Here is a 21967-nt window from a genome sequence, read left to right on the forward strand (position 1 = left end):
TTTGACAAGTCTGACCTTGAGGGGGCCCCTTGTAGGTCATATTTGAGCAAACTTAAAGAAAAGCGACAGTGCTGTGTTATAAGCAGCCCCGAAAGGTATACACAATTTTCCGCAATCTCCTCCGAGCAGTTAATATGGGTGGAAAGTACAAGATTGTGATGGTCCGCCACGGCGAGTCCGAATGGAACCAAAAGAATCAGTTCTGCGGCTGGTACGATGCCAACCTCAGCGACAAGGGTAAGGGGATTGTAATTATGTTATCCAATAGGGCGCATACTTAATTTTCGTTGCTTGACAGGCAAGGAGGAGGCTCAGGCCGCTGGCAAGGCCGTGAAGGATGCTGGTCTGGAGTTCGATGTGGCCCACACTTCGGTGCTGACCCGCGCTCAGGTAACTCTGGCCAGCATTCTGCAGGCGAGCGGTCACAAGGAGATCCCCATCCAGAAGACCTGGCGTCTGAATGAGCGTCACTACGGTGGACTCACTGGTCTGAACAAGGCCGAGACTGCCGCCAAGTACGGTGAGGCACAGGTGCAGATCTGGCGTCGCAGCTTCGACACACCACCGCCACCAATGGAGCCGGGACACGCCTACTATGATAACATTGTGAAGGATCCCCGCTACGCCGATGGCCCCAAGCCCGAGGAGTTCCCCCAGTTCGAGTCGCTCAAACTGACCATTGAACGCACACTGCCATACTGGAACGATGTGATCATTCCCCAGATGAAGGAGGGCAAGCGCATCCTGATCGCAGCGCACGGCAACAGTCTGCGTGGCATCGTCAAGCATTTAGATAGTGAGTTTGGGGCATAGACCGAAACTTGAACGAGTAAAAAAACTCTGCCACTTATCTTTCCAGATCTCTCCGAGGACGCCATCATGGCTCTGAACTTGCCCACTGGCATACCGTTTGTCTATGAGCTGGACGAGAACTTCAAGCCGGTGGTGTCCATGCAGTTCCTCGGCGATGAGGAGACCGTCAAGAAGGCCATCGAGGCTGTCGCTGCCCAGGGCAAGGCCAAGTAAACCAAAAACCCAGAAGTAAACCACACAAATCCGGCTATATCAGACGATGATGCTCTGACAACGCTTTAGTTCTTCATGATAAGCATAATCGTTGTTGTTGTTCTCGTAGCAGTTAAAATGGTTCATCCCCACACTCTCCAGTTAATAAATAATTTATTATAACACACGCAGGCTCCGCTTCCGGATAGTTTATTGCCAGACACAGACATCATCACTTCTTCTTGCCCTTTTTGCCATCTTTCGCCAGCTCCAGTCCCAGTATACACTTGGGTGGCACTTTGTACGTTTCGGTGAGTAGCGTGTACACAAAGCGCACCTGGTTGCCCTGGATCTGCAGCTGCTCGAGCTTTTGGTGCGGCAACTTGACAATACTGGTGCTGGCAGCGGCACCCTGCTTGCACAGCTTTATGAATTCGGCCAGGATGATGCCGTAGGCCTCGATGTTGCTCACCAACGTCACCTTCTTGTTGCCCGATCGCGTGGCCAGCGACATTTGTATCATGGGCTTGCCACTCGTGTCCTTGCCGCTACACATCTGATATGAGTGCTCCATCTTGCTGGTTATCAGGGAGCAGACCTCGCTGAGTGTGCCCTCCCGATTGCCATACAGCTCCAGCAGCGTCTCATCCGGCCGCACCAGCTTGGTTTTCACATCCTGAAGTCCGTGCTTGGCCACATACTCGCGCACAATCTTCTTGACCTGCCCCACAGGGATACCCTCGCCGCGTTTGAAGTTCATTTTCGTGAAGAAGGCCGCCGTGACATCCGACACAATGTACATTTCCTTCAGCTCCGAGTGAAACAGGGGCGTCTCGGACGCCGCTCCGTTCGCTTCGTTTGCCTTCACGTCAGTGATGAAATTGACCAGCTCGGGATGCTCCAGGTCCACCGAAATAATCTTATCCACGCCCTTGCTCTCCTCTCGCACCACAATGAAGCCCTGGTCAACCATGTCGGCCAGGAAATTGGACAGCTTCTTGTAGCGCGTCTTCTTCAGATCGATCTGCTCGGTCGCCTCGGTCACCACATAGAGTCGGTAGAAGTTGCTGGTCAGCAGGGGCAGTGGCAATTTCTTGCCATTGTTTTTGAGTGCAGACAGAAAGGCGTTTCGCAGTATATACTCTTGTGACACTTCATTCGATTCCGCTGGCGGGGATGTGTCCGCCATGTGTCCAGTGTCTTCTTCCTCAGCCACAGACAATAAGGCGGTGCTGGATTCCAGCTCCTCTGCGTCCGTTGCCTGTGTCACGGATGCAAATGAGTCTGGTGCATCCGAAACCTCAGCCTTTGGTGTCTTTTTTCGTTCCGCCTCAGCGCCGAGCGCTGGAAAATCATCGGTGGACAGGGCTTTGGTCCGCACCAGAGGTATTTGTTGCACCAAACTGGGCTCATGGGCCCATAGTTTGTCGCCGAATAAATGCAACATTTTGACGGCCACGCCGTGGCCACCGGACATGTACAGGTCATCACTGGAACGGGCCAACTGTCCCACACCCACCGCAGACTTGTTGTTGGTTAGATTTACGGCCACTTCAACAAACAAAATGATAATAAAGATATTTGAAGGACTGCCTGGCCAATAACTCACTCAACTGCCCCTTCTTGTAGTGTCCGTACATGCTCAATCCAACGCCCAGGGGCACCACTCCCGGCAGCATCAGGTCCGCGCCATTGGTGAGTTTCGGTAGGACGCCCTCGTGGGTCGTGTAATAAGGCAAAATGTTGGGTATGATCCACATTGCATACAACGTGGGCACCAGCTGTCCGCCATCCAGCTCAAAGAACATGGGCTGCTTGTCCACGCAGTAGACCATGCTCTGGACACCGCCATGGGTGAGAATCTTTACTTGCGTGACAGCAGACTTGGCCGGTACCAGCTCATCCACCGAAACATTGGGAAAGGCCAGCACCAGGCGCTGTCGAAACTTCTTGCTCTCCGAACCCTTGAGGGCCGCACTGCTTTTCGGTCTGTATGGCTTTAGAAACATTTGTACTGTATTGCAATAAATGGGAAATAATTCAAAACCGAAATGCCACGGAATGCAATGGCAAGTGGACAGCCCCCATATCGGCCAGGTCACAATGGGAGCACAGCACACACTCACGAGGCGCGTTCACAGTAACCCTGCCCATTAGGCCCAGTGGAAAATTTGCTGTCCTTTTTTTTTTTGAAGGCATTTCCAATTTCTTCAGGTAGTAATTCTGAAGATAAAGACGCCATTTTATTTAACAAAACATATGTGGTAACAATTCCATGTACAGGACGACGCCTTTGTAATAGTAAATGTAATGCGTTAGATTCATAGAATTTGTACTTATATTTTTAGTAATTATATTATTACCCCTTTTGAAACAAACATTAACCACCCCGCGCAGCCTCTTCTGCTCTTCTCCTAGTCTGAGTCAGAGTCGGTATTGGAAGAGGCCTCGCCGCGGCGTTGTGTGGGCGGGTCATAGAAGTGCAAACTCTTGCGCCAAATCTTCACCAGGCCATCGAACGCGCGGCGGCTGTACTTTCCATATTTGTTCGGCGTGCGAGGATTCTCGCGCGAACGTGTTGCCTTTGGCACCATTTCATTGTACCGCTCGTAGGCGGCCGTGTTTTTGCCATAGTCGATTTGCTTTTGACGGCGCGACAAGACGGCGGGATCAGCCTCGGTGTACGACGAGGACGATGAAGTTGACGATGTATAGCTGTTGTGGCGCACGCGTTTCTCCTCCTTGTGGCCCTTGAAATTGCTTTGCTTGCTTTTAGGATTTGTATTTGCATTTGCATTAGGATTCGGATCGCCACTGGCCGATGACAAGCTGCTATTCGGGCTGTTGGAGCGACTGTTTTCGTTAGTCGGTGGCGTCTGCGAGTGGCGTCGTTTGTAGGGGGTCTTTAGTTTTTCCTCCTTAAGCAGACGATCAAACTTTACCTCATTTACATCATCCAGAAACTCGAACGCCATCCCACGGTCTACGCCGTCCACAAGCTCCAGCTTCACCTCCGTTGCTTCCATCTTCACACACACCGGGCCCTGGTCGGCATTGCTGCTGGCAGCGCTGCTGTTCAGCGATGTGGATGCCTAAAATGTTGCACATAATGTTGTTAGCCGTGCTCTCAGCCAATATCATATCACTGCGTCGTCATACCTCGTCACTATGTCCGAATTCGGCACGGACCTCCTTGGCCCAGCTCTGGCGAATGGGCTTCACATCTATCGAGATTGAGGACGCTGAGGAATTCAGGCTGCCGGAGCCCTTAACTGGTGTGTTGTCCACCGACATCAATTGATCTTCACAGAGCATGATTTAACTTAGTATTATATTGCGACAAACAAATTGACAAAAACTGTAATTGCAGCTGCGACGACGGATAATGTTTGTTTGTGCTGGCTGCGCGCGTTTTTTGTTGACATTTATCGAGAAAAAATACCGCCTGGCACTCAGTAATATACCGAAATATACCTTGTCACTATCAAAATATACCGTAAATATACTGACAGACACTACATGATGCGTTGATAATCCTCGACTTTGATATTCGATTTAATAGTACTCGCTAGTTAGAACTTAAACAACTAAAAATATAATTTTATCAGATAGATTAATATATTTTCTACAATCTCGATAATTTTAATGACTTCCATTTGTTGGATTACTTATGAAATACAGTTTAAACAAAGACTGATTTTCAGCGTGACCGCGATAACGATAAGTACCATCTGGCCAAAAAAGAAATACCATTAAATACCAATTCAGTTTCGAGAAATACCATTTAAATACCATACCATAAAAAAACCTGGGCAGTCCGACGATTAAACTAGACTTAACCCACTTAACACCCCTCTATTTAAAAAGTTGAGCATCCTTCGTTAAATCGCGGAAAATAATACTGTTTGTAAAGGCTCCTAGTAGCTCCATCTTCCTCTTTACTTACAAAAAAATATGACCGCAACATCTCTCACCTATAATGCGTAAAAGGGGAGGGCAAAGTCACCACATAAGCGCTTTATTCACCTGGGAAAATTTTGAAAAACAACCACGATCTGAGAGCGAAATGTCAGTATTTTTTGTGCGCTAAATGGAGTTTGGCGGTCATTTTGAAAAGTATATTATTGATTAAATAATATACCGTAAGTATACTGACGCTCAACTCAGGTAGACTTATCGTGTATCGCAACTCCTGTGTTGGACGAGTTGACCATCTCCAGAGGAGAGTGACCATATTTTCGGCAGGTATGAATTGACTTTGGCGGCTCATTTAAAAAATTTGAATTTTTATCCGTTATATCCGTTTTATATATAATCATATGCAAACATTTCAAACTCTGGGGTTCCCTTTGTGATATGTTCCACCAATTCGAAAACCGAAAATAAATAAGAAGAGCGCTTTGATTTATCAAACAATTTCGTTATAATTCATTAAATATTAAGTATAAATACGGAGTTAACTATATAAGTATTATATACACAATTACAATAAAATATTCAGTCACTATAATGCTTCCTTCTATATACAAATCAAATACGATATATGCGAGTGTAAATCCATTCATTTAAACTCGCTTCGGCGCACTTCAATAAATTATCCGATTCAATTTCATTATAATATACAATATAACAGTCGCCTACGGTCCACGGTCCACGGTTAGGGTTTAGTTTTGATGATTGATCTTTTCGTTGTTTGGATCTGTGCCGAGGATTGTCTACTTATAGCCTAGAATGTTGGTAAAAACAAAAAGTCAAGGACACTTCCATTTTGATTTTCGATTTATGTTTTCTTTTTGCTCTTTTCTTTGCTCCTGTTTTTATGATCTTTTTGTGGATGTGTGTGTGTGTGTGTGTGTGTGTGTGTGTGTGGGTGGGTGGTTAATAAATAGTATCGATCGATCGTTTATAATCATATTCAACATTGAAATACATTAATCATTAGATTAGGCATATACATAACTACAAAATATAATACAATTATCGCTTCCGCATCGGACGCATCGCATTGCAGCGGAATTCACAAGTTAGTCGTGGCGCCAGCTCCTCGGCAGCACGTAATCCTTCACCTTGTAGAGCGCATTGGCATACCAGTGGATGCCGTTCTGCTGCTCGGCCCGCGACACGCCCTCCGCCTGCGAGCTGCGCAGCTGCTCCTTGGCGGGCATCCACGACTGCAGCATGGCGAGGATGCGCATGGGGGCCAGGCCCCAGTGCGCCAGCGACTGGCTGTCGATCACCGCATAGCAGGAGGCGGCCACCGAATTCACCACAATGGTGCCCTCGCGTGTCAGTGGGGCCACCACGCCCTTGCTCCGCACACTGCCCACCCGAACGACCCGCTGGGGACGCAGCTCGCCCGTTCCCGGCTCCCGGACGAGCACATAGTCGAGCTCCTCGACGCGATCGGCGAATACGTAGTCCAGCTGCTGGCGCTCCGGCTGCCACACGCTGATCAGATGGGCGGGCGTCACAGTGAGCACCGCACCGCCGTCCGTGTGCAGCTCGACGAAGTTCTGCATTTGGTCCAGGTTGCGGTCCATGAAGAGGATGATCTCGCTGTAGACGGGCTGCCCGTTGGCGCCCATGCTCAGGACGCGGTCTCCGATGGAGAGCTCGCTGAGCGGCTTCGTCGCGCCACTCTCCAGCAGCGCAGTGCTCTCGGGCGTGAAGCAGCCATGCACATGGGAGCTGATCGAGGAGTCTGCAAGCAGAAGGAGAGCGAGGGAGATGGTTAGAGATGGTTATACAGTTATACAGCTATACTGTTATATGTCCAGTAGGGAGGGCAGCCAGGTAATGGCATTAGTTTGCTAATCTAATTTGGCGTTAAGCATCCAATTGCCAAGCCCAACAAGTCAAAAAGGTTTTCACAGATCCTTTGAATGGGCTGGGCCCAGAGTCCCCGCCCAGACCGAAACAATGGCCCAGAAAGGACTGCCTTTTGCGGCTTGCCCTTGCCAACCAACAAGCAGGCAACACACGAGACCAGATCCTAATGCGATCTGTTCGATCTGTTCGATCTGTTCGATCTAAAGATCTGCCAACAGTACGAGTAGAGATACCCGGCGGTATCAATAACAACACACACAACACAGCACACAAAAGGCAGCAGGAGAAGCAGTCGTGTGCAAAATTGTGATCTTGTTTTTCCCTACAAGATTAGCCGTGGGATCAGCCAACTCCGGGGCTCTCGCTCGAGCCAAAGCTGCTTACGGCCACCGCTTCGACTCGTAGCTGAGTTGAGCTGCCAAAAGGGATGCGATGCCAGGTAGAGAATTGTGTGTGTGTGTGGATTGTTTTCCCAGCCCCGGCCAACCTGTTCGCAATTACCAAACATGCGGCAACCCACCTAAACAATAAGAGTACTCCGATGCCGATGCCGACACCGCCACTGCTACATTAATCATCATTAATAGATATTGGGTTACAGGGTGCACAATCAGCCACAGCCCACCCAGTTGGCTCTCTTAGGGCAGCCATTTTAGAACTTTCTCCACCTTCAACTTCAACTCCAATTCCATTTTCATTTCCCCCTTTCGGGCGGCGGCTGGCTACATATTTCACACCCGAAGCGCCTCCTTCTCTGCTGTGGCCCTGCTCTGGCCCTGTTCTGCTCTGCTTGTAAAATTCAAATTAAAAATTCCAGACCAAAAGGCCGACCACTAACCGTGCGCTTTATTATAATGAGTGGCCATAAAGTGGCTTTGTAGTGGTTGTAGTGCTGTGGCTGCCGCTGCCGTTGCTGCAACCAAATTCCAATGAAAATTCACCTTCCCAGTTTTCCAAATTCCCATTGATGCATTCGGTAAACAGATCGACAGACAGACAGACAGACAGACAAACAGACAGACCGATCCACAAAAGTGTAGAAACAATAAAAATCGGATTAAATACATACTCGTGTATGGGCAGCGACCAGCCACCAGCCACCAGCGGTCTATAAAACCCATAATCGATGGGGTCCGGGAGCATAAGAACAGTAGACAAGAGCATGGGCCATAGGCCTCAGCCACAGCCACAGCAGATCCAAAACAGAGAAAACAAAACAAAGCAGGCCACAAGTAGGAAGCGGCAGTAGTAACAAGAAAAATTGGTGTGAAATCTACCTTTTACACTAAAGAGCTGCTTCGTTCTACCCGTAACAGAAAACCAAACCAAAACCAAACCGAAACCAAAAAAAAGAGCAGAGACACCGAAACGGAGGGAGGCAGGGAAACGAGAAAAATCTCAGGCGTCGCTTGTTGGTCCGTCGGTCGTCGTCATCGTCGTCGTCGGCGGTGAGTGGAAAGTGAAGAACTTGAAGGGTCATAAATTAATAAACCATTAAAGTGGTTAAAATTATCGTTATTTTATCTTTGTTGTGAAGACTAAACTGATAAATTATTACAAAACAGAGGACAGCCGCACCGCTCGCTCGACCACTTGTTGGCGGTGGCCTCTCTCCTCTCTCATGGCTTGGTGTGGCTGTATGGCTTTCTGGCTTGGTGACTGATCGTTTGGACAGCATTAACATGAACATGCCACAGCAACAACAGAAACAACAACAGCAACAGCACGCTTGGGGCCTTAATGCGCGCGCGCGACACATGCAACAACAACAACAACAACAACAACAAGGCAGCCAGGCCAGCAATGGGGAAAAAAGAAAGAAAAGAAAAAATTAGTGTCGACAAAAAGGTTTACAGCCATTACTCTTCGTCGCTGTGGCCCGCTGCTGTTTAGGCCACATACAAAAGACTTAGGCAACGAACACAGCCGAAGTGGAAGCCAAAGCCGAAGCAGAGAGAGACAGAGAGAGATTGAAGCTGAGGCCTAGAGCAGAGATTGAAGCTCAAGTCTAGGCCCAGGCTGTGCCAAAACTGTCATAAGCTCGTGGTTTATGTGCAGCGGCCTATCAGCAATCAATCGGCTCGTAATTTATTGATTGCTTGCACCGTCGAGGCGCAACACATGGTCAAAATGGGGCAGGGGGTTAGGTTAGTTAGGTGACGGTGACAGGACCACACACATGGCCTGCCATGGCCTGCCATGGCATAGCCTGCCCACAGCCTGTTGCTGTCCTGGCTGCCCTTTTGCCACTTGTTCGGCATTTGTCGTTTGTCGGCTGACCTTTTGATTTTGTGGAAAGACAAGACAAGGGAAGAGCTGGGCAGGGGAAGGACAGCAGGAACTGCTGAAGGACCAGGACCCCCGTAAGATGTGCTGTTCGGCGGCTCCTTTCATAAGCAATTAGAAGCAATGAGCAAGGACACTCTTGTAGGGCAGCGCCCTATGGTTTCCATTCCCATTCCTTTTCTGTTCTTTTCTTTCATCTTTATGAGCCGCCACCAAAGTCAAAATATTGTGACGCGACGACGCCTGGCGAGAAGAGGAGAGGAGGCGCTGGCTGCGTGTGTGGGAATGGGGCGTGGCGGCATCATGTAATTGTAGATGGAAATGTGTGTGGGAAAACGGAAACTTGAAAGGGAAAATCCCTCAAAAGCGAAGAGAGAGAGAGACACAGAGAGAGAAAGAAAGAAATGCGAAATGTAGGACTGCTGCTGCTGGAGGGGAGAGGGGTTAGGAGAGAAAAATCTTTGGCAAGAAAAACCTAATTGTCTTGGCCCGTTTTGGTTGGCTGGACGCGCCGCGCTAGCTCCGCAGCATTTTCTTCTCGGTCTTTGGGGCAGTTTCGTTATGTTTCGGGGAAAACTGGTTGCTGGCCATAATGGCAGCCCACACACACACACACACACACACATAAACCAGCTCTCTGCAGGCCAGCACCAGCTACCCCTCCCTCCGCACACACTTAACTGATGATGCCAACTTGGTGGCCACAGTCTCAGGTCGCCAGTTCCCCATTCCCAGTGCCCAGTCTCTTAGTCTTCAATTTTTTCAATTAGGTCCGCGCTCAGGTTTTTAGCTCGGCATTTAATTCATCTTTGCCTGCTGTCCGATGGCTCCGATGCTCGATGCTCGATGGTCGTTGGTTCCTCCTCGTTCATCGTTGTTGCCTGTTGCCTGTTGCCTGCTGCCTGCCTGATAAACGCTTTGGGTGTCGTATCATCAATTCGTTTAATTTGACAGGCGCAAACCTAAACATGTCAAAACAACAGCCAACAAGCACCGGCAACACAGCCACACAGCAACACAACAGCACAACAGCCCAATGCGGTTAGTCCGAGTTGCCGCCTCTCTTTAGACCCGATCCGAACCCATCCGATGCGATCCGAACCGAGTTTCGAGAGCGAGAGGAGAGGCAGAGTCGTCCCCCGTCCCCGTTTGACTTTGAGTACGAGTCCGGTTTTCGGACTTTGTTGCTTTGGCTGCTTCCCATTTTATTTTACTTCTTGCATACCCTAACCAAGCAGGGTACATGCAGCACTCAAATGTAGTAAAATCTGCAGCCAAAATGTCGTATCACTATACCCTATAACTGCCATATAAACAAAGCTTCGGAAGACCCAAAAATAGCTCCAATCGTTGGCGAAACTTTTGTTGTTTTCCAACCAAATTTTAGCAAAAGTTTTATTTCTGCCAACGATCCGTAAGGGTATTTAAGGCTTCGTATTCGACTTCCTTCGGCTTCCTTCCTGTCTTGTTTTCTTTGTGGGACTGAAGCTGAAGCTGGAGCTGGGACTGGAGCTGAAGCTGGGACTGAAGCTGAAGCTGGGACTGAAGCTGAAGCTGTGACTGGGTGCCATGGGGACTGGAGTGCAGCCGTGGCTAATTTGTTGGAGCGCAGTGCAGAATGAAACAAGAAATTTGCCAACGCCTGTCAGCTTAGCGATCGGCTGTAAGTTCAGCAAAAAGGGGCAAACATGCGAAATTACGCTTGTTAGTGTCACTTCTGGCTAACTGGGACCCCCACCCTCCAGCCCCCCTCCTACCATACTCACACCCCACATTAGCCCACCCAACACCCATCGACCATCGCCCATCGACCATCGCCCATCCTGGCCATTCACTTGACAGGGTAAGGAAGGAAAGGAAAGGAAAGCAAAAGGGTAAGGCATGGGGAAGGAAGTGCATCGCTTACCTGATTTGACGGAGCAGTAGATGTGACGCCGACTGACATAGGAGACCCAATCGAAGCCAGCCTCGACGGCCAGGCGGGCGAGCATGCCGTATCTGGAGGGCTCCCGATCGGAGGTGGCAATGGTGACGGCACGACCCTCGTAGTGCAGCGACTCCTGGCCATGCTGATGATCCTCGTCCCAGCTCTCGGTGACCAGCAGACGGACGCCCGGCCATTCGTTCATCACGGAGTAGGCCAGCACGTTCAGCTTCTCCTTGCAGCGCTGCAGCGAGTAAAAGAGAAGGAAATCAATTAAGTGCGGTACGAGGTATTGTTAATAATAAGACGCCATGTTTAATTCACGCACCACGCCGCCACAGAGCACAGCACAGAGCACAGAGCAGAGCGCAGAAAGAGAGGGCGAACCAGAGGGAGCGCAGAAAAAGAGACAGAGACGGATAGAGAGCAGAGAGAGCTGCGCGCATGTCTGTGCGTGTGTGCGATCGATCTCTCACGCACGCATGCGAGGCGAGGCGTGGCATGTCGGGTGGCGGTGGCGGTGGCGTTGGCGGGGCGTTCATTCTGTCGGGGCCCAAAAAAGGGCCCAACGCGTTCATTTTGTAACCCAACCAGAGGAGGAGATACTCGTCGATACACGTCCGAGGAATATTTATGCCGATTTCTATTTATTTTATCATCATGGTCTACGGGCCTTGCGCATCCTTTGAACCTGTTGCTGCAACCTCAACAAACAAACACACACACACAGTGCCAGCGAGCAGTGTTTGCCCAATTCAGTTCCCTTGCCTTGCCTGGCCCAAACCCAAAGGCTTATTTGCCCATGCTTACGCGCAGTTCAAACACTGACCCTTAACCTTAACTGCAGCCTGCAGCCCACGCCAGGCCCTTAGTCCATGGCTGGGCCATGGGTAAATATTCAAGATATATGCCGTAGACCTTTTCACTATTATTATTATTCACTATTATTATTATTCCCTTTATTTTGTTGTGTTCTCCCCCCCCTGTAGCTGTTGTGTTCTCTTTGTTCATCCTGTCGATAATATATGAAAATGCTTACGCTTTGTTTGCCAATGTGGTGGGTGCTCATTGCTCATTGCCCATTGCTCAACTCATCATCGCTTTTCCCTGCATTTCCCTGTCCACTGTTTTGTCGGCGCATTTTCATTTGATTTTTTAACACAGCTCGAAAATGAGTGGGGGCAAGCAAAAAAAGGATTCGTTTAAGTCCATGCAAATATTTGAAGAGAAGAAAACCCCGAAAGAAAAAAACCGAAACTGAGCAACGGAGAAAAGTATCTTTAAGATTGAGCACCAGCCACAAAAATCAATTATCAACGGACCCGGGACTCGGCTGCGACTGTCAGCCAGGCCAGTGACAGGATGTTGTGCTGGCTGTTGCCTTTTGTGTGCAAACACACAGAGCGGTTTTTGTTAGCCGGCGTAAAATCAATTTTCGACCAGATCGAGATCCTTTTTGCGAACAGCCAAGCCACAACCGAAATCGGTTTGTTGCCTTTTTTTTTGGTTTTGGTTTTGTTTTGTTTTGGGCTGGCTTATGTTTTGATTTCGTAGCCGTATCCGTATCGCATCGGTAGTTGTTGTATCTTCGGTTGTTTGGCTATTATTTGGCCAAAATACGAATATTTGAATTTGTCACACAGCAGCAGCAGCCGCAACAGCCACAGCAGCCGCAACAGCCACAAACTGTGGCAAATTGAGGTGGCACAACCGCATTCAGCGCATTCCAAGAAGAGTTCAATGATATTTGCTTGAACGGGGAACGGGGCAGGGGAACGGGACTGTGACTGTGACTGTCTCTGGGGGTCTGCTGAAACTTTGCTTTATTAAAAGGCTTAACCAGTCGAGAGGGGCTCTGCTCTGTGCTGTGTGGCCTGGTAGACTGTGCTAATGAGCACAAAAGCGTAACGTAACGCCAAAAAGCAAACAAGACAGACAGAGAGAGAGGAGGTGGAAAGAGAGGGGGGTCGGCAGAGCAAACGCTTTTGTCTTAAGCATCGACAACGATGTTTGCCCAACATGCTAATGCATTGAGTCTGAATTCGAATCGACGCGCAATGAACAAACAGCGCGCCAGAGAGATCTCAGATCTCCCGATGCCCGATGCCAGTGATCGGCCTGGCCTGGCCTGGCCTGGGATCTACCGATCCCCCCAGTGAATGCCGACCGACGGGTGCGTAAGGTAAACATTTACCCACTGAATCGCCTGGGCCGCCGTTGCCTTAGTCTTCTGGCGGCGGCGTCGGTGGCGGCGGCGGCCCAAAAAGATGGCTAAATAATGTGTGTGCATTGTAAGTGGCCGTTAGACAACAGCGTCAAGTGTAAATAGGCCTATGCAGGGGTTATATGCACAAGCCCAATACGTATGTATATCCCTACCCTGCCCCTCAGCCTACTCCTGAAAGCTGCATTAATTAGACATCCAACAAGGTGTGAACTTTGCTCAGTGCTCCGTTCCTCAGTGGGGGCCCAGGGACACGCCCTGCATTCGACTTTGGTTGGCTCTCTTTGGCGTGTCTTCAGTTTTTGGGTCTACGAGTCTTTGGGGTCTTGTATGTACGTACATATAACCCAGTCGAGTGAGTTTCTTGGGTGTTTCTTTGGGTGTTGTGATGTGTTCAAGCTATCCGCTTGATGCGTTTTTAATTGACTGGCTGACTGCAGTTTTATTGATTTAAATTGTCTGGCTGGCTGCCAATTTGACGCTTTTAATGGTCTGGCAAAATTATTATGGCACGAAGATTATTAGGCACTCATCATCATTAGGCCAAGTCAACGCTGCGCTGCGCTGCGCACCGGCTATTAGCCCGGGCAGCCAATTCCTTTGTTTGTTTTGTGCTGCCAAACTCCTGCTGGCCCCCATCCACTGGGGGTCCACTGGGTACTGGAGCCCGTTTCGGATTACTTGTGGCCCCGGGAAACCGATTAGGAAACGACACAATTTAACGACATAATTCAAGTGCGCATTAAGTTACGTTACGGTAGAGGAGAGAAGGCCAAAGGAGTGGCCAAGGAGTCGCTGTGTGTGTCACCCCTTTTTTTTTGCATGGCTTTCGATGCAGATGCAGGGCACGTTGCACGTGCTCTATGGTGTAAGCAGATATGGCATATCCTTTGATTTCTGCCTTCTCCTTGTGCACTGATTGCGATCGCAAAAAGGAAGCGCAAAGGAAGCGAAAACTTACAACTGAGGAAGCGGCAAGCAGCCAACGACACAGGATATAATCAAAAGAGCACAAAAAAAAAAAAACCGAGTATACCCAAGAAATCACGTCACCCACTCGATGCACTACTATACACATGCATATGTGTGTCAACAGCTCCCCCTGCCAGAGTACCCGTTGAAGGGGAGTTTGGGGATGGGATGGGATGGGATGTCAGCGACTGTGGATGAACAACTGCTTTGGCCACTTGAGCGACCCTGTGGCCCGGGTGTTAGCCACTTAGGAGGCAAAAACTTAAAGAGTTTCTCCTTCTCTCACTCTCCTGTCAGTCAGCGCCCCGCGCTGTGTGGCCCGCACAGCTCGAGCACAGATTTCCTCACTTAATTGGCAAACTGTGCGCCACCAAGGAGGTGGAGCAGCAGCAGGAGGAGCAGGAGTAGGGAAGGTGGTCTCCTCTGATTGATTCAAGTGCAGGGCCAATGCCAATACGCCGTCGCTCCATTATCCATTATCCAGTATTCATTTTCCATTATCCATTTTCTGTTTCTGTTTATTTGTGTTGCAAATCTATTCACAGCTCCAATGCTGCCGCCATAAATCGCCATCGGATCGGCGTTCTTTGATTGTTTATGCGGATGGCAGCGCAATTATTACAGCGCGCAGAAAAATCGAAAACACACAATTGAGAAAAATCTCAGAAGCGAAAAACTGAAGTTTTAATTAATCAGAAAATGGAACTGAACTGGGCAGTAATTTATTTATTGTTTACGTATACGTAATCCCCCCCCCCCACACACCCGCCATCAGCAGTCTGGAATCTGGGTATCTGCTTCACGCTCCTGTCTGTCTGTCTGTCTGTCTGTCTGTTTGTTTGCCTTTTTTTGGGCTGTCAATATAAATGGGGAATGATTAAAGAATACGAGGGTGAGGTGGGGGCTGGGGAGCCTTTTTTGCATTGGCTTATTGGATTAATGTGGCAGCGCTTCTGTGGCCAGACTGTGGCCACTGCGAATTCTCAATCAATGACATGACTGCTCTCTGCCGCTTAATCATTAGGAAATGCATCTCAGAATTGCATAGGGTTGGGGTTTGGGTTGGTGTTGGGCTTAGGGTTTTCCCCGCCACACACACACACACACACACAGAAACATTATTGAGGCGCTCGTAAATCTCATGTCAAGTAAATGTCCATAAAAGCAAAAGGCGTCATTTTATTGTTATTAATTAAATGCTATTAATTTGCAGAAATCGTAAATTAAATCTCAGTTGAGGCCTATACCCCGCCACCGCCACCGCCACCTGCCTCATGCCATGCCACATTTAATGTCCCCCACACACAGAGAGAGTGGTAGAGGGGAAGACCAGGGAGAGGATCAGCAAAAAGTCATTTGGAGGCAGCAGCAGCGGCGGCAGGGCAGCGGCAGGTAAGAGCCCGGGACTTGGGTCTTAAATGATAAGCGCCATAATCCCTGATGTGTGATTAACTTTGATGATGAGTTATGAGCCGCACATTGGCACTGATGGGAGGATGGGTGGATGGTCGGGGGGTATGTGGATACCCCGACCCAGTGCCCCTCTGCCACATAACATATACATGACTGGCAAGAATCGGGAGAGACAGACGAGAGACCCAGAGCAGCATGTGAAATGTGAGTCACTCTCGCGTCAGTAATGTGATAGCCGCGACGCGACGCGATCGCTGATCGTCGACTCCAGCCAGAGATCTTCACCAGATCTCCAACTCCAACGCCAGCTCCATCTCCAGCATCGACTTTATCCCATTCTCCGCCAGGCAAGTTCATAAAAGTTTTATGCAAATAAAGCAAAAGCTAAGACCAAAACGTGAGAGGCAGCAAAGCTCCAGCCGGGGCCAAAGCAAATATCGATGGCATTTTTTGTTTTGTGTTTTTGGGGGCCAAGCAAATCCTTGAACATTTGCGCTTGAGTGCCCTCGTAAAAGTATCAAATTGATTAATAATAATATAAAAGCCACACAGCATCAGGAAAGCAAATGCAAACACTCCAGCAGAGGAGGGACACACAGCCAGCCAGCCAACAGCCAGCCAGCAGCCAGCAGCAGTGTCTCTTAGGGACAGACTACAGATCAGAGCAGAGAGATCAGAGATCAGATCAGCAGCAGGGCATTTGGCAATTTGTCCACTTTTAGCCTTGTGACTGATGTTTGTTTGATAAGTTTGATTACTTTATGGGGATGGAGTGTAGGAATGTTCCCACGAAATATGCTAAAATTTTGTGCTTATCGCAGCATTTGACGTGATTTGATTTGAGTTGAGTTGAATATGGAAACTGAGACTCTGACATCATCGATGTCTCCCGCTCTTTCTGTAGCTCCCTCTCCTACTCTGCTTTTTATTTTTGGTCATAATAGGATCAATTTTTGAGTCATAATGTTCTATTAAAATGCCTTAGCTGTGGGCTTACTTTGATTTGATTTGAGTTGAGTTGATTTGATGTTGATGTTGATGTGCATGTCGTCTGGAGGCATAACTGGGGGGGGGGGGGGTGGGGGGTACGGACTGGCAGACTGGCAGACTGGGCTGCATGCATGTCAATAATCATATCGGATTACCCGTTGGCTTTGCCCTCAGGCCCCATTGTTGCTACAATTTATGAAATTTTAGAACTTATGCTGCGGCTTTTGACGCATTCTTTTGTCTGTCGCTTGCCCCTGATGGCGGTCTGGCGGTCTGCTCTGCTCTGCTGTCTCTCCCTGCGGTTACTGCTGCTCCTCTAATCCTGAGGCATGCCACATACACACTGAACACATTACCTGTAATTACCAACAGGGGAAACAACTGGAGAAATATGTCTGATGGAAGGGGGCAGTCAGTGACTTGTCGTAAGTTGAGAGCTGTTTATTGGCTGCTGTTTTGCCAGATACTATTTGGCCCGTTGTTTCTTATTTTATTTTTAGTACTTTACGGCAATTTGTGAATTTTTGTAATTTGTTTATGCAACTGTACACACCCACACCTACACACACACACACACAGACACACCATGGGCATAGGCAGCCTTCTCTTTGCCCGGGGCCCTGCACTGTGCAAATGGCCAAAACGAAACGAATTGTTCGCCAACTGAAATTCACGCACAGCCGGATCGGTTCGTATATATATATATTTCGTTTATGTTCGAATGCGAGTACGATGCCGAGAGTATTATCCAAATCGGAATCCGCAGCCGTGCCACATAAAATACAATTTAGTTGCGCTGCTGGTTGCAGTCACCCTGTGCCCCTCTCCGCTCTCTCTCTCTCTCTCTCTCTGTTTGCTTGTCTCTTTGACCAATTCTCAATGTCAGCCAAGAGAGTGTTTCGGTAGCAGAGAGCGGAACGGTGGCCGTGTTGTAAATATTTGCCCTGCCACAACGGGATGGATTTTATGTGCTGCGCTGTGCTGTGCTGTGTCCAGTGTTCTCGGTGTCCTTGGTGTCCTTGGCCATTCAGTCAAATGCTGTGCCTGGCCTTGGCCCATCTGTGGCGTGTCCTTGACTGCCGTTGCGACAATCGTCGACGGTGTCACGGGGTCGGGTCGCTGCCTCCGTGGCTGCCGTGCAATGCAACTGTTAATTGTTTCTCAGCTCCGTTCTCGGGCTACGCTTTTCAATACTTTTTGGGCCCCGGCTGCCTATCAAATTCAAGGTAAGACCAGCAACTGTTTTCGGCCCGGTTTTAATGGCCTGTTCCCCCCCCCCCGAGGGGCGCGTGGCAGTATGGCAGTGTGGCATAAGTATTCGCAACTGTTTGGGTTAAAGTACAGTGTGCATCCGCTTGAGTAGAACCACTCAGGAAGTCCTGAAGTGTCTGGGGCTATGGCTGTGGCTATTTCTGGAGCCATAAGGCCAGCCCCATTTTAGTATTATTATTATATTATGTGCAATAATTATCAAATGAGTCCTAAATCAACTGTTTTGGCAGCAACGATTCCTGGTAATCATATAATCTATATGCCATATAACGATAAGTGCCAGTGCTGTTTGTTTGCTGCTTGTTTGCTCTCAGATCGTGGCCAAAGGAAACTGGAAGTCTCCCATAAACCGTTAATAGCCCCACCCCCCTTATAGAGCTTATCAATGGGAATATTGTAAATGTTTTTTTGTATTTTTAAACCCAGCCAGCACTTAAAAGTTGATTAAAATAACACAAAATTCTAGCGATAAGCGTTTGGTCGGTACCTGGGGAAGTGTGCCAATGCCAGAGGGGGGCGGTGGCAGGGCAGTCTGTGGCTTTTACATTAATTTAGATTAATGCTGAAGCAGAACAACTGTCTGCTAATTAGAACTGCTGTCGCCTTAATTGCTGGCGCTTACCTAAACCCATTTTACACTTTCAAACATAAATGAAAAAAAACAGCCGAAGCAGCCACTGAGTCACCCCAGCCCCCTACTGCTGCCCCATCCATCGTCCCAATACGTGACTGATAAGGTAATTGGCGAACCCGAAAGTTATGTGCCTTATGTGCAGACATACCCTCGAAGAGTAAATCTGATTTATGGCAAACGTTTCGCAATGAAGAGCAATAGGGATTAAAACTTTAAAGTGCGCTTTAAATTATTTGTAATTAAAAATATAATTTTGATGGCAAAAATGTTTCATTTGTAATCATTTGCATCCTCAATTCAACTTGTGGATTATTTTATGCGTTATTTGTAATGCCATTAATGGCATGACGTCAGTGGCTGAATCATCAGCACTAACCATAAAAAATACTTGAGACAAAGGGCATATAGGCGTATAATCTGGAACCTAGATTAGACCTAAACTTACTTTGGATCAGTTTTCGTTTAACTATGCCCTCCCTCATACTATGGGAATGATGGGTTGTAAAATACAACGTAATATACAGTCAGCAGCATTAGGTCTTAAAATAAATCCTTGCGGTGAGTCCTTTGCGCTTGTGAATATAATTAAAGGAAGAATAAAATGTTTATGTTACATTTAATGAGAGTAACAATTGCTCGGCCAGGGTAACTCTGCCTGTCTATCCCCACTCTTTTTTTTTTTTTCCTCATTTGCAGATATGGAACAAGCCACTCGCACTGGCACTCGAGCCCGTGTGTGGCTACATATGTTTGCAAATAACCGTACACGAAACGAGCGTGTCTGTGGGTGTGTCTGTGTGTGTGTTAACTGCTACAAGCTACTTGGCACTCGGCTGCAGTTTGCTCCCAGGTGAGACTCTTATCAGACAAACGCCACGCCGCAGATAAGGCGGCTAATGATCGCGTGCCTCTGCTGGGGAGGCGGGCTGCGACAGTTTGGAGCGCTGCCTCGGAATCAGCGAACCGAAGCCCTCGCACCCCCGCCCCCACCGCCCCGCACGTTAATCGATCATATTCGACATTGTTTGTTGTTGTTTATTGCGAAATTGAAAACGCATTCGTATCCGCAACTCACAATGTTGTTCTGTATGATGATTGGCGGCGGCGAGCGGATCCATTGGCGGATCGCCGTTGCTGAGGTTGTTGAACGCACTCTACTCCACTCCATTGTTTGTTTGTTTAGATTCGCATCGGGCCTAGGGGAAATGCTGGCTTTATGGCTTTGTTCTGGCGAATTCCTTGGCTATCTGGCTTTGCCTTGGCTTTCGAGTATCGCTCTTCCTGTTTTGGCACTCGCCTAATAATTGCACTTTTCCCCGATAACATGCATAATTAATCATAATTGACGATCCCCATTCCCATTCCCATTCCCATTCCAGTGCTAATATGAGTATTTCGCCACTATTTATGACCCGCACTCGCACTGGCACTCGCACTGTCATCTGATCGTATTGGCCCATAAATTATATACATAAATAGCCCAATGCGTCGATGAGTTGCAAGTTTCGGTCACACGTAGCGGTTATCAATGGGGGTGGGGCGGGGGTGTACAGAGGTACATGTAATCTAGCACGATCGGCCGATCGCTGATAAGTAGCGATCGATCGCGCGACAATGTTGCTACAAAGCTACGAGCAGTGCGCAATAGCCAGAGAATTAGCCTAGCCCCCAAAAACCGTCTTCAATGGAAACCCCCTGCCCCCCCAGGGACGTTCAATCGATCGATCAATGAAAGCTGCAGCTGCATGAATGAATGGATGAATGGACATGGGACGCTTACCTTTGTCATCAAGCGATCGGCGCCGGTGCCCTCCTCGTCCCGGAACAGAATATCCCGATTGTAGTTGGGTACAAGATCCTTGAATTTTGGTGAGTCGCGTTTGATCTCGCCCTCGAGCGGTCCGGAGGCGCCACTCTGGTATTCGGATAAATTTGGTATGGTTTGCTTGAGCACCAGCGGATAGAGATTGCGCTCCCGGCGACGTCCCAGACCGCGGCCGGGGCCGCAGCTGTGCGCCGGCGTAAAGCTCAGCGGCAGCAGCAGCAGCAGCACGGTCATCAGCATGGTCCATCTGCTGCTGCAACGCTGCGTATACGCAATGTGGCGCAGCTTTGTGCTGGCAGAGTCAGAGTCGCAGCTGCCGCTGGAGCTGGCGCTGGAGCCGGAGCCGGAGCCGGAGCTGGGACACGGTCTGTGGCATTTGGCATCGAGGGAAAGGCAGGTGACACTGGCGGCGCTGGCCCAAGGCACGGACATGTTGGACATTGGCACTGCGTCGTTATCCATTATTATTTGAACGATTTGATGCGTATTTTTTGTATTTGTGTTTGCTTTGATTTCTTTGCGTTGTAATCGGCTGTTTCTTTTCTTTTTCTTTTCTTTTTTTTTTGGTTATTTAGCACTTCACTTTTGGCACACTGAGACACACTCCGCGGACGGGGCTGCTGGCTTTTGCTTTTATCGGCTGGGGGCACTCAGATTGGGGCTCAGATTCGCTTGGGTGTCCCGGGGATTTGCCCAATTTGCACAACCTGGTTATCTGGGTAATCTGGGAATTTGGTAGTTTCTCAAGTCGGTCGTGAGTCGAGTGAGTGTTAACTGTTTAGCAGTGTTAGCCGTGTTAGCAGTGTTTTGGCATTAACAGCGGCTGGCAGCTCTCTCTCGGACAACCGTTGCGCTCGCACTGTGATTGACAAATGACATTTCCGAGCGCACGAAGAGCCAGCGTACGAGCAAGCGAGCGAGCAGGCGAGCAATCGAGCGAGCAGGCGAGCGGTTATATCGGAGTGCGCGTAGAGTACGAGTACGAGGTACGAGCTACGAGCTACGAGCTACGAGGGTGCTTTCAAGAACCCTAGGCCTGGCCGGGGCCGCAGTCGCCTCAGTCGCCTCTGTCGCAGCGGTGTTCATTCCGTTTTGTGGCTGTGTTGGTGGCTCGCTTCATTGGTAACCCACACGATCGTGTCTCTCTCTGGTGTTCATTTTTATGCTGCCTCTGCCGCGGCACAAGTGCAAGCGAGACAACCACAGACAGCACAGCACACACACAGCTACGGGCGCTGCTTATGTATGGGTGATATGTTTTCGGGTGTCTTATGTACTCTGCCCGCTAGAGGGGGGGGCATCTGCAAACAGATGTTGGATGGCTGATGATGGTTCATTGTGGCCATGGCACTATGGGAAATTTGACCCCTTTTTCTGGCCAAAACCCATTTTCTGAAAGTCGGAATATTAAAACAAATTTTAGTGCAACGCATTCACAATACTTCAATCTTTAGTGTTGCATCACAGAAATCTTGTTAGAGGGCGCCACATCGAAGGAATCAGCTGATAAACACAGCTGTTTCATTTGCAAAGCACATGCTTCTGCAAGATTAGGTTTTTTTTGCTAACTTCAAGTGGCCAAAAAACAAAAAC

At 48.8% G+C, this 21967-nt stretch overlaps 4 protein-coding genes across 5 annotated transcripts; 1 reads left to right on the forward strand and 3 right to left on the reverse strand.

The window, feature by feature from the left end:
- Window positions 1-51: 51 nt before the first annotated feature.
- Window positions 52-1192, forward strand: LOC111069834 (phosphoglycerate mutase 1). The gene is made up of 3 exons (XM_022360030.2): window positions 52-237; window positions 299-796; window positions 860-1192. Exons 1-3 carry the CDS (start codon window positions 135-137, stop codon window positions 1024-1026), a joined length of 768 nt encoding a protein of 255 aa, XP_022215722.1. The 5' UTR covers window positions 52-134; the 3' UTR covers window positions 1027-1192.
- On the reverse strand, window positions 1163-3089 carry LOC111069809 (eukaryotic translation initiation factor 2D). Its single transcript, XM_022360005.2, has 2 exons — window positions 2615-3089; window positions 1163-2556 (listed from the first exon to the last, which is right to left on the reverse strand). The coding sequence occupies exons 1-2, from the start codon at window positions 3012-3014 to the stop codon at window positions 1238-1240; spliced, it is 1719 nt and encodes a 572-aa protein (XP_022215697.2). The 5' UTR covers window positions 3015-3089; the 3' UTR covers window positions 1163-1237.
- Window positions 3090-3220: 131 nt separating this feature from the next.
- On the reverse strand, window positions 3221-4426 carry LOC111068259 (histone RNA hairpin-binding protein). Of its 2 annotated transcripts, XM_022357630.2 has the most exons (3): window positions 4165-4426; window positions 3948-4097; window positions 3221-3881 (listed from the first exon to the last, which is right to left on the reverse strand). In XM_022357630.2, the coding sequence occupies exons 1-3, from the start codon at window positions 4318-4320 to the stop codon at window positions 3420-3422; spliced, it is 768 nt and encodes a 255-aa protein (XP_022213322.1). In that variant the 5' UTR covers window positions 4321-4426; the 3' UTR covers window positions 3221-3419. The 2 variants fall into 2 exon arrangements, with proteins under 2 accessions (XP_022213322.1, XP_022213314.1); XM_022357622.2 differs by having other exon boundaries at window positions 3222-4097; window positions 4165-4425.
- Window positions 4427-5443: 1017 nt separating this feature from the next.
- LOC111069686 (protein hedgehog) lies at window positions 5444-21689 on the reverse strand. The gene is made up of 3 exons (XM_022359851.2): window positions 20330-21689; window positions 11027-11288; window positions 5444-6706 (listed from the first exon to the last, which is right to left on the reverse strand). The coding sequence occupies exons 1-3, from the start codon at window positions 20834-20836 to the stop codon at window positions 6030-6032; spliced, it is 1446 nt and encodes a 481-aa protein (XP_022215543.1). The 5' UTR covers window positions 20837-21689; the 3' UTR covers window positions 5444-6029.
- Window positions 21690-21967: the final 278 nt, after the last annotated feature.

Source organism: Drosophila obscura, unplaced genomic scaffold, assembly GCF_018151105.1.
Source record: "Drosophila obscura isolate BZ-5 IFL unplaced genomic scaffold, ASM1815110v1 contig_150, whole genome shotgun sequence".
NCBI lineage: Eukaryota > Metazoa > Arthropoda > Insecta > Diptera > Drosophilidae > Drosophila > Drosophila obscura.